Source organism: Macrosteles quadrilineatus, unplaced genomic scaffold (genome assembly GCF_028750875.1).
Source record: "Macrosteles quadrilineatus isolate MER2022 unplaced genomic scaffold, UCM_ALF_1.0 Scaffold_2__2_contigs__length_208266976, whole genome shotgun sequence".
Classification (NCBI taxonomy): Eukaryota; Metazoa; Arthropoda; class Insecta; order Hemiptera; family Cicadellidae; genus Macrosteles; species Macrosteles quadrilineatus.
Window position 1 is genome coordinate 33,810,786 of NW_026542595.1, and position 13,160 is coordinate 33,823,945.

Genomic DNA, 13,160 nt, shown 5'->3' on the forward strand with positions numbered 1-13,160 from the left:
CGTGAACACGATAACTTGAGTAATTTTTATCCGATTTTGATGAAATTTGGTTTGAAGGTGTAAGGCGGGATAAACTTGAATGAGTTCGCGATCCAGCATGATCGGACCATGGGAACAGGGTTTTATGAGGGGTTTTATGGGGTAAAAATTGGTTTTTCTCACTTTTTACCCTCAAAACACAAAATTTCCCAATTTTTCTCTAAACCTTCTTAAAGAGCTTAAAAAAACAAACAATTCAGTATATCAAAGTGTTTTTGTACGGTTATTGGTTACGGAGAAAACTAAAAAAATTTTAAATTTAAAATTCCCATGTTATTCTTATGGAGAATATTGTAAAATGTTGTAGTTTGCTTGTTTATGGATATATTTTGATCAAACTTGGCAAATTTATTTATTTTATAGAGCGCTATCAATATTTTACTAAAAACACACTACTTTATTAGTTTCCTTGTAGCAGCAAACCTAGGTACTCGTTAAACCTAATGTTATTTAAGTAGATCAATTGAAAATCAATTCGGCCAAATGGAAATTCGCTTAGACGGCAGGTTTGCTGCGGCGGGGGTATTATTACTATATAAAGGTTGTAGTTAAGAAACAGTGTATTACAATTTAAACATTTTAGAAGAAATTTCACAAATCAATCTTCATGGAAGTTTATGAAAAAGTTATAAAATTTCATCCCAAAATTTAATCAATCAATCAATTTATCAATAATTGAGATTGGGACGCCATCTAGGTGTGTATTTTAACCCAAATATGATTGAGGGATGAGTGTAGAATGGTGTGTGATGACCTGTGTAGCTTTGTTACTGACTAAGATCAGCGGTTTCATTAGTCAGGATCATTTATTTAAAGCCCAATGATCAGGAAACAGCTGGGCCCAGCCATTTTGATTAGGGGTGCGATATTGACCTCTAGTTTGCGCCATTCAATTTCTCTTGATAAACCCTTTAAAATTAGGGGTCACATGATAGGTGTTTACATTTGAAAATTTGGGGCTGCCCCCGAAATACCCCATTTTGGGGGCTGGGGCAAAATTGTAACTTTGATGAAAAAGTGCAATTTCTTATGTTGTAAATATGTGCTAAGTTTGGTTTTCCTACTGCAACGCGTTAAAAAGTTAATTGGGGGGTTCCAGACTTTTGCCTAACCCTGTATATTAGGTTAATGAAGTGGGTAGGATCAAAGAAAAAACTTATGAAACATGTATAGCAAAATTTATTCCCATCCCCCACAGTCAAAATATTCTTCAACAATAACAAATCTTTTAAAGTTCAACAATATAAAATCATAAAGTTAGACCCTAAGCTTTAACAATAAACACTCTAGACAGTACATAACAGATGACAAAAAAATGTTTCAGTCTTAAAGAGTACAATGTTATTTAGAGATAAAAAGTGTCAACTAACGAGTGTCTCTCAACCAGACCAAGGAAGAATTCTATAAATCACTCACCCTGTAATAGAACTGTTTACACCATAACACATTATTGGCTACGTAAAACATTTTTTTATTTTTATGTATAGAATAAATATGAAGCTACAAAAAGTATTACTTAAATAATTCTAAGGTGATTTTGGTTTGTAGTAAATTATTAATAGGAAAAACATTGATAATGTCTTATTTGGGTGAATACAATACTTAAAGGGTATCTGGCTGTAATTACAATACACTTGCTACAGTTTTATTTTCACAAGCCTTTTTCTGGGCCCTGTTTCATAAAGATACTAGTCTAGTAATTACTAGTCTAGTAAATACTAGTCCCGTATTTACCTGTCCTACTAATTTGTGTTTCATAAACGTTTTTATACCACTAGTAAATACTAGTGAATTTTACTAGTCACGTGACCGAAACTACTAGTCACATGACCAACTTTACAAGTGAACTCTCAAAACAAATTTCTAGCCTCAATCACGGGTTTTTTGACGCTTCATAAAGCGTTTTAATTTTTTCTTTCATTTGATACTAAAAATAAATAGTTGTAAAAACGCAGTGTTTTCTTTTAGTTAATAACTATACAGACTGTCCCAAAAGTCCCGGACCGGTTTTATATTTTCAAAACGACTACAGATAAATCAATAAGGTTTGGTACATCAACACCACACCTGAAAATCTACTTTTATAAGGAAATATCAGTTTTCTGCCACATCATGGGGACGTCCCGCAAGGAGTCAGAAGGAAATCTTAAACAGAAGCATAGGTTGACATGTACATCAAATTAAAGATCTTTACTAGCAGAATATAATGCTGCAAATTTGAACTCAAACGGACAACTGAGCCAAGAATGACAGTGGTTCGAAGATTAATTTAATTTGCATTGCTATTATACGCTTACTCCTCAGGGGGCACAGCCCTATGAATCGGAAGAAAATTTTTAACGTAAGCATAGGTCGATATGCACATCAAATTAAAGGTCTTTACTAGAAGATTACAAAACCGTAAATTAAAGCTCAATAAGACGCCTGAGTAAAAAATGGCAGTCGTTCAAAGATTCAAAATGGCAGATTCAAGAAATCTTTGAACGGCTGCCATTTTGTAACGGATGATCCTTTTAAGGCGCAGTTTCTGGCATTGAACTCTACTAGCTAAGCCCTTTAAACTGATGTGCATATTAACCTATGCTCCTATTTAAGATTTCCTTCTGACTCCTTGTGGGACGTCCCTATGATATGACAGAAAATTTTTAGTTCCTTAAAAAAGTAGATTTTTAGGTGTGGTGTTGATGTAAAAAATCTTATTGATTTATCTGTTGTCTTTTAGAAAATATTAAACCGGTCCGGGACTTTTGGGACAGTCTGTATAGACACATAGGTAAAACAATCACACATTATTTATGTTCATCAATGAGCCCGCCGACGCGCCGGCGCGTTGCTCCAATCAACACGGTGATTGTAGTAGCCGGTTGTAGGCCTAGTTGCGGCGCTCAACGGTTGGGTGGAAGTTGATCTGTTGCTGCCGCATTCGCTGTGATTTGTATAGTTTTTATTTTATCCTGACATATAAAACTAAGCTTGCTATGAGTAATGAAAAGAATGCTCAAATTTTGAATGTAATTAAATCATCTAAGGACATTTTGTTTGGAACGTTTTCAAGTACCCTAACCTATGTTTTCAAATATTCGAATGCATAAGAATATTTGGGTTAAAAACCATTCTGTGATATTCTAATTTTGAGTCTACAAACCATGAATAATAAGCCTAAACGTTTATTGATGTAACAAATAATTGCAACGCCGTTACAAGCAATGGAGAAGTAGGTTTTCAAGTATAGTAAAACATGGCATAAAATGCGCTATTGATCAGAGGTAGAGTTTTCTCTTCTCATGTGGTGGGTCCCTGGGTCAAATCCGCACCACTCACTATACTTTTTGTACCATTACATATTAAACTTTCACATGTTTTACATTAAAATAACAACTCTAATCAACCTCTAATTTTCTTATTACTTTGAATAACAAATTCAGAATACCAAATTTGATTAAAAGTAATGTTTTTATGATAAGCAATTTAGTCCAACGCCCAAAAATCAAATATAGGCCTACAAAATTGTTAGTACGTCACAGGGCTTTAGCTATTTAGCGAAGCAAATAATAAGCACCTCAAAAAATACAAAGAAACTCCTCTTTAAAATTGTCTTACTATTATTTCCTATTAAAATGCCTTTAAATAAAACCGAGAGCCTTGGGTGTAAAATAATCTGATTAATATTGTAATGTTGGATAAATTTTTGTACATCTTTGTATGCAATACGGTATGCGGTTTTAATTTGGTTTCTCTCAAAGATTAAACATATTTTATCTATGATAACTAAATAGTTGATATAACCATGAAATTTCACTCAAGTAAATTTAGACTAAAATTTCACAGAAATTGATAACTGATATAATTATAATAAAAAACACATAATTATTCTAATAGGGAGATTGTACATACATTATAAAATTCAATTTCACTCATTTTGTACAACGCCACATTTATTGATTATAATTTACATCTAATAATTATCATTTTAGCACTCACAGATAGTTTTATCTTAAATTGCAAACTTGAGCCAATTCGCACTTGAAAAAAGAATTCAATAATTCATTTTTTTAAATGATGTGAGTAATAAAATAACTATCTTTCCAAAAAAATACTAGTCTACTTCAAATAATACGGGTGTAGAGAGGTTGTTAGAAAATGGCAAGTATTTACCAGTGTTATTTACAAGAGTAAAACTTTATGAAACACATTGCTGTCTACACTAGTAAAAACCACTAGTAATACTAGTCCCTACACTAGTAACTAGTATTTTACACTAGTAGGTTTTTGAAACGTAGACTTGTAAAATACACTAGTATTACTAGTCAATGGACTAGTAAATACTAGACTAGTATTTTTATGAAACAGGGCCCTGCTAGGGAACCACACAGTATCAGGCTTGTCACACTAGTTTCAGCCAAGCAAGATGGCTAATGATGTCATTTAAACTAATGTTATTTCAATAAATTAGAAAATGGCAATTTTGCAGATAAATAAGAGCCAAAAAACTGTTGTTGTCAGCAGTGCAGTATTATAAAAACAAGTTCCATACATGTGATTGATACACAGATATTGCTATTATCATAAACAATAGAGTAGTTTTAATTACTAGTTTACTAGAAAGTGATTTATTGCGGGGAGAGATTGCATTTACCCTGAGAGAAAGCTATCGAGCCCTGCAATGGCACTTTTGAGATGAGTATTAAACATTATTTTTCATTACGATATTTTAAAAAAACTTGTAAACATCATGAATATTTCTGTTTATTCAACTTAGTATCAAGAAAAAAAACTGAAGGTACTAAACAATGCAACAGCTGATAGGTCTAAAACAGTTACTTTACGTGCACCACAAATGCACGGAAAGTTAACGTTAGGCAGTTTTGTCCTGCAGTAGCGGGAATAACTTATTTCCTTAGCTCATTTTACGTTTAAAAAGTGTACTTTCGTGTGTAAAGTAATGAAATATTATTTGCTCGAACTGAACATTGAATAAATATTATTAACTAGAGCAATAGTTTTGTGTCATTTAAGTTCAAGATGTCAAGGTGAGGTGTGAAGTATTAAGGTTTTGATTTAGATAAGATAGTTCTACAGCTGAACTGACTAAATAGCATAATAATTATTATCAGGAGACCGAGCCATTGCCCGGTATAGTTTATTTAGATTGTAAAAGCAATATAAAGAAAACTCATGTTTTATTTACAACTAATTTTGGCTTACATTATTTAAGTTTCAGTGGAATTTCAATTTATTATGATGGAAACTTTAACCTGGTAATCCAAAGTGTCACTAAATGAGGATTTACATTTAACATTTTTGAGTGTCCACCCAAAAGGGGGGATTTGGGGGGCAACTAAACATGTTTTGATGTAAACCCCCATCAAGTGACCTCATTTTGAAGGTAAAGTTCTTTATCTCTTTTCTATCCAAAATGGTAGCCAATATTACCATTAAGAACCAATATTACCATTGATTTTCCACATTTGACGAGCTACCATTTTGGATAGAGAAGAGATAGCGACCTCTAGTTTTCACCATTCTCTAAGTTTTTGTAAACACTTCAAAATGAGGTGTCACTTGTAGGGGGTTTACATTTAAAATATTTGAGTTGCCCCCCAAATCCCCCCTTTTGGGGGGACTCTCAAAAATTTGAAAATCATAAAATGAAACTTCCTGCTAAGATTGCACGACCACCAAAAGGATATCTCTGTATATTTACTTGGAAAAATATTAGAGGGGGGGGGTTGACTTTTTTCACCCTGTATATTGATAGGCAAGCATGTTTCATTAAAACCTTTTTTCTCAGCTCGTGTACATCACAGGGAAAATCTACGAATACTGTTAGAAATATATTTTCCTGTAGATGTGCAGAATTCCTTTATGAATAAAAATAGGCTCAAAAATAAGCACAAAAAATGAATTTTAAATTTGAAAAAAATTTACGTGGACCTTATGGGTTGCTATGCTGGTGACGAAATAACAACTAAATATAAACAGAAAATCAAAACAATTTAAATAAATTCTTATCACATGTTTTATTTACAGCGTGTGGTGAAGATAGATAAGTCTGTACATTACATATTTTTGGTTGAATTTTCGACCACTGGACGACCACTAGTTTACATAAAATTAATATATTATTAAGTTTTAGTAGGAGAGAGCCAAGCAAAAAATCAGTATTTGATCAGAACTATTTTTCCCTATATCGAGTAATCTTCAGTGTAATATTTGCTCAATAGTAACTGATGTTTTCCCCCGTATTTTGAAATTTGCTAGTATACTGTGGATGGCTTGTTATAAACACATGTTACAAGTCTTTTGTTTACTTTTTCCTTATCCTTTTTTTCAACCTAACCAACATAGTTACTATTGGCAACCCATAAGGCCAATGTAAATTTTTTTAAACTTTCAAATGAGTTATGCAGCGAAATACAAAATTTCCTAAGGTAATGGCTGTCGTCAATCTCGTTTTTAGGCCTATAAGTACCTAATTCCAAAATTTAGTCAAAATCCTGCCACTGAATTTTGAGATAAATATTACAGATAGACAAACCACAGACATAGCTTATCCTAGTATAAGACTAATATCCCCTGCGATGGCTGCAAAATATTGTTCATCCCCTGAGGTCAAGGGAACATCATCAAGTTGTCTTCCGTAAGATCTTCAAGATTAATGTGTTGGTGAATCTAGGAGCAAGATTTTTACATTTTAAAATTATTATCTCATCTCGACTTGTGTTGTAACAGTAAAATTCTCAGTATCTTTTCTATCACTTTTACAATGAAATGGAGTTAAAGTGTAACTTTTGGGGTTAAATAATAAAAACTTAATTTTATTTTAAATAACTCCCCAATTTCTCTCTTTAAATTACCATTACTGATAATGACGGCTCCTTTGTCCTTCAAAACAACTTTGCGTATTTTGCAGGATTAAATTTGTAATCCTATATAACTGTCAACTTATTCTATAAAATTTCAATTTCCAAGTTAACAGAGGACTTGAGTGCTAGAATATCTTTATAGTACTATTTAACTGTAAAATGGAGGAAAAAGGTAACATATAGAATGATGAAGTTTTTTTCACTAATTTCCATTTATTAACATAATAAAAAAGCGACCCAATCAGCGTAAGGTTAAAGATAACAAATATTGAAATATGGCATGTTTGATCATTTATTTAATTATTAAATCCTTACTTTACTTTAAATTTGGAAGGTTATGCTTGATTATTAATATCTTTACTGTACTGATTTAATATTTTTCTCCATATGAGTGAAAGGTTAATAACAAAGTTTCATGACATTTTCAGTTTGTCATATTTATTTTCTACTTTAGAAGAAAAAGATGAAGTTCCACCAACGATCTATTCCTTCTAAATATATAAATAGATTTTTTTCTTTAAAGGAAACTAGATATGGCATAGAAACTTTTAAAGCCTGAATTGTTGGTTTATTCAACATATAGTTAATAACTGCGGGTTTGATTGGGAATTTAAATTACACTTCAAATTCTATAAAATGTTATAAAAATATAAAACTCCTCCATTCAAAAATTCCATTCCTTTTTCCATTTGAATACGTTTTGAGGACACTTTAACCCCATTTTAAACGGAGAGTAAATATAGGCCTACACAGGTTTAACAGAGCAAGACCAAGTTGCTGTGATGGAGTCTCAGTTGAGCATCTTGCGCACCATGTAGTTGAGAATACCTCCGTGTCTGTAGTAGAGAATGTCGACCTCAGTGTCGAACCTCAACACAACCTCAAAACTGCTCCCAGAGCTCACCTGAAACATATTGTACATTGATAGTGTCACAGCATAAAGCAAACCAAGACCTACATGCATTGTAATACATTCTATTACCGTAGTAAATACTCATTACTGAAAGATTTAACTAGTTGGTCACGAAATAGTAAATGCAGTGAGTGGAACTAACAAAAGAGGTGCTTGCTGAGATTGATATTCAAACAGATTATTCAAAACCAGGTACAAACTTCAGTAGGGTATTGGGTAAACAACTGTTAAAAGTTTACCTGAACTGTCAGCCGCTGCAGAGGTTTGATGTCATCAGGAATGTTGATGGTGTATGTCTCCTTGCCTGTCAGTCCCAGAGAGTCAGCTGTCTGCCCTGGCAGGAACTGTAGAGGAATGATTCCCATGCCTACCAAGTTGGAGCGATGGATCCTCTCAAAAGATTCTGCTATCACTGCTTTGATTCCCTGCAAATAAACCACTATATAAAACTTGATGGCCTACTAAGGATAATCCATCAAATGGAAAAATCCTAGCCATGTCAGTATACAAGTACTCTAAGTGATAATGACTGATTTATCAAATAATAGTTACCAGAAGGAAAGGTCCCTTGGCAGCCCAGTCCCGAGAAGATCCACAGCCGTACTCCTTACCAGCTATTGCTATGACAGGTATGTTGGCTTGGGCATAGCGTTCAGCTGCATCAAATACATCCAACTGTAAAACAGAACTGCACTTCAAAACATGGAAAGTAAATAGAATTAATACTCAAAACCCTTTAATCAGCCCTAAATTTCATTACAATGCAGTGAAGTTTGTACATGTTTTGATACAGTAGTGTTACCATCAGATTTTCAATGTTAAGTTCAGCAGAGTCAATCCACATGCAATAAAGACCAGAAAATAGCATTACGTTTTTAATTCCATCTAAATAACTATCCATGCTCATAATAAATCTAGCCAGAATAAATTAAATGATATTGGTTACCTTCATGGCTCAATAGAAAGTACTTTAAAATGTTTATTTTCTATCAAGAAATGGTTTAAAAATTCAAAAAGCAACAACTCATTTAATCTCTGCATACTATAACCATAGGAAAATATTAAGAATGGTTTATTATTCTTGATACTGTATTAACAAAAACAAGCACATTATTCTGCTGAAGTCATATACCTCTTCCTCAGACGGGATGTGCAGTGTACGAGGCCCGGTCTGAGTGATCAGTTTGTTGACCAGTCTAATGTTTGCAAATGTTCCTCTGGCCATTACATCGTCATTACCTCGCCGAGACCCGTACGAGTTAAACTCTCTTGGAGTCAGCCTGCAATATCACATCATTTATCAGGGATAATCAAGACCCAAATACTAATTAGTTAACTATTTTTGAGCCAACTATGGGAAGGTATGGATCTGAAATGGTACAAATCGCACTTCTGGGCTTTGTCCTATGAGAATTTAAACTTTTAAAATTTAGCATTGGACTTCTGGGTTGTTTGGTTGCCATGATGGTTTTTCAAAATAACAACAAAATTTAATTCACAAGAGTCGTTCGTAACACATGTTTTTTTTAGCCATCTATATAAGCTCGTTACAAATACAGTAAAAAGAAAATAACCATCTGATTAAGAAGAAGAAACTAGGCTGTCCACCAAATACAATAAAAAATCATTTGACCGAAGGTAATCACAAAGCCCCTTGATTCACAGGTTGGTTGGAAAATTAAATAATGCAGGTTAGGCAAGTCTGGAACCCCCCAGTTAACTTTTTAACGCGTTGCAGTAGGAAAACAAAACTCGGCACATATTTACAAGATAAGAAATAGCACTTTTTCATCAAAGTTACAACTTTTCCCCGGCCCCCAAAATGGGCCATTTCAAATGTAAACCTATCATGTGACCCCTCATTTTAAAGGGTTTTGAGAGAAATTGAATGGTGCAAACCAGAGGTCAATATCGCAGCCCTGATCAATATGGCAGCCATTTTAATTATTTAAGATTAGCAAGCAAGATAAAGTCTAGACACCCCCAGTTAACTTTAAAAATTTAACATTACTGACCAAAAAAGGTATCTTTTTTTATAAAGGTATGCTGAGTTTAGTTTTCCTGCTATAACTTGTTAAAAAGTTAATTAGGGATATTTCAAAATGACTGCCATTTTGATTAGGAGTGTGATATTGACCTCTGGTTTGCGCCATTCAATTTCTCTTGATAAACCCTTTAAAATGAGGGGTCACATGATAGGTGTTTACATTTAAAAATTTGGGGATGCCCCCAAAATACCCCATTTTGGGAGCTGGGGCAAAGTTGTAACTTTGATGAAAAAGTGCAATTTCTCATGTTGTAAATATGTGCCGAGTTTGGTTTTCCTACTGCAACAAGTTAACTGGGGGGTTCCAGACTTTTGCCTAACCCTGTATAGCCTATGGTTTTCCAGTGGTAGCCTATGTCTTTTAGTTGTTATGTACCATAATTTCAGGACATTTGAATCGGTTAACTAAAAAATAGATTTAATACTGTTGTGTGCATTTTTACTACAATGAATAGGGGCCTAAGTATACTAGGTAAAACTTCTTGAGGCCAAATAGAAATCTTAAAGTGGTCTACAATTTATTTCTGACTGTAACATCTAGTGAAGATATAAAGGCTTTATTTTAATTTTGTAAAATGAATGCCAAGATTTATTTGTTGTGTGTGGAAATTAATTATTAAAAATTTAATAAAATGTACTAGGTGGCGTTCGCAGAGGCATCCACAAAATTGAGCGGAGCCATCAAGGGTTCATATTATATTGTTTTTGTCATACTGCAGTAAAAACAGTCGTTTTTAATGCATGTGATGCTGTTCTAAAGTAGCATTTTTACACTTTAGGGAGTAAAAATCGGTTTTAGCCTCTTTAGCCCGTTTTCCTCCCTTCCCATAGAATTTTAGGAATGCAGATACCTTAATCTAACCGTCATAAACAGTTCCCACACTCCGGACAGCTCGCCTTGACTACTTCCTTCACCACTTCCTACGTCGCGGACCTGTTTTCCTCCCTTCCCATATAATTTTAGGAATTCAGATACCTAAATCTAATAGTCATAAACAGTTCCCACACTCCAGATAGCTCGCCTTTACTACTTCCTTCACCACTTCCTACGTCACGGACCTGTTTCCCTCCCTTTCCAGAGCATTGTAGGGTTGAAGATACCTTAATCTAATCGTCATAAACAGTTCCCACACTCCAAAAAACTCGCCTTTACTACTTCCTACGTCACGGACCTGCTTACCTCCCTTCCCTTAGCATTTTAGGATTGCAGATACATTAATGTAATTGCTAAAGACAGTTCCCACACTCTGCACTGCAAGCCTTACTACTTCCTTCACCATTTCCTACGTCATAGACCTGTTTCCTTTCCTTCTCATGGCATTTAAGTATTAGATACATTTATCTAACTGCCCAAACGGTTCCCCACTCTGCTCATACTTTACTCCTTCCTAAGCCACTTCCTACATCGTGGACCTGTTTTCATCACTTTCCATAGCATTTTAGTATTTTAGATACGTTAATCTAATTGCCACAAACATTGCCCACACTCCGCACTGCTAGCCTTTACTACTTCTTTCACAATTTTCTATGTCGTGGGCATGCTTCCATCCCTTCTCAGAGTATATCAGCATTGAAGATACATTAATCTAACTGCTTAACAGTATCCAGTTCCCACACTCCACACTGCTCACCTTACTACTTCCTTCACCTCTTCTTATGTCGCGGACCTATTTCCCTCTCTTCCCATAGAATTTTTAAGATCGCAGATACCTAAATCTAATAGTCATAAACAGTTTCCACACTCCGGACAGCTCTCCTTGACTGTTTCCTTCACGACTTCCTATGTCTCGGACCTGTTTCCCTCCCTTCCCTTAACATTATTGGATTGCAAATACCTTAATCTATTGGTCATAAACAGATCCCATACTCCGATCAACTCGCCTTTACTACTTCCTTCACCACTTCCTATGTCACGGACCTGTTTTCCTCCCTTTCCATAGCATTCAAGGATTGCAGATACCCTTATCTAATCGTCATAAACAGTTCCCACACTCCGGCCTGGCGGCCTGGCAGCACCAAGGCCGGGCCTGCTCACCTTTACTACTTCCTTCATCACTTCCTACCTCACGAACCTTTTTCCCTCCCTTTCCATGGCATTTTAGGAATGCAGATACCTAAATCTAATAGCCATAAACAGTTTCCACACTCCGGACAGCTCGCCTTGACTACTTCCTTCACCACTTCCTACATCGCGGACCCGTTTTCCTCCCTTCCCATAGAATTTTAGGAATGCAGATACCTTAATCTAACCGTCATAAACAGTTCCCACACTCCAGATAGCTCGCCTTTACTACTTCCTTCACCACTTCCTACGTCACGGACCTGTTTTCCTCCCTTTCCAGAGCATTGTAGGGTTGCAGATACCTTAATCTAATCGTTATAAACAGTTCCCACACTCCGAAAAACTCGCCTTTACTACTTCCTTCATCACTTCCTACGTCACGGACCTGTTTCCCTTCCTTCCTATAGCATTTTAGGATTGCAGAACCTAAATCTAATAGTCATAAACAGTTTCCACACTCCGGACAGCTCGCCTTGACTACTTTCTTCGCCACTTCCTACGTCGCGGACTCATTTTCCTGCCTTCCTATAGAATTTTAGGAATGCAGATACCTTAATCTAATCGTCATAAACAGTTCCCTCACTCCGGACTGCTCACCTTTACTACTTCCTTCACCACTTCCTACGTCACGGACCTCAAGCTAGTGTCGTCATTTGATTATATTTATGATCCATACCGTGTCTGTTCTAATATCTGTGTAATAATGCTATCAGCTATTTCTTTATCTACTGCATTCAAACGTCAACAGCTAATCATATGTCTTTGTTTATGTGTCAAATACTGCTTCCATAAGGATTACATTGAAACTTTGAGACCCAGTGGGGCGGATCCCTGAGAGACTTTTTTAACGCCATATAGATGTTGGTACTCACCGATATGGTCTTTATCACCATGCAAAATTTGAAAACGATTGATTCAGCCGTCTAGGAGGAGTTTGCGTATTACGAAATGCATAAGAGTCGACGTATAAGAGCTTCGCTCGCTTCGCTCGCTCCGCTCAATTAATACAAAATAAGGCAACACTTTGATACCCGACTCTATTGTATTATTGAACATGAACATAAAAGCATTGATTCAATTGTAACCAAATTTGGCTATCCCTAATACCTATCGATTGTAACGATCAATAATCAACCAATAATGTAAAAGGTTTGCCCAAAATATATTCTGATTACAAAAATAAATAGAAAATACATTAAGCTCTACATTAAATTATTATATAATAAAAGTAAA

The 13,160-nt window shown here is 35.0% G+C and overlaps 1 protein-coding gene across 1 annotated transcript in view; it reads right to left on the bottom strand.

Annotated features, from left to right (window-relative positions):
* Positions 1-1,195: 1,195 nt before the first annotated feature.
* The window catches only part of LOC128987588 (cytoplasmic aconitate hydratase-like), a 56,061-nt gene continuing 44,096 nt past the window's right edge, over positions 1,196-13,160 (bottom strand). The window contains exons 15-18 of the mRNA XM_054408519.1: positions 8,951-9,098; positions 8,371-8,493; positions 8,058-8,243; positions 1,196-7,809 (exon numbers count right to left, since the gene is read on the bottom strand). Coding sequence (XP_054264494.1) covers positions 7,696-7,809; positions 8,058-8,243; positions 8,371-8,493; positions 8,951-9,098 — 571 coding nt within the window. The 3' untranslated portion in view covers positions 1,196-7,695. The remainder of the gene's footprint in view (positions 7,810-8,057; positions 8,244-8,370; positions 8,494-8,950; positions 9,099-13,160) is intronic.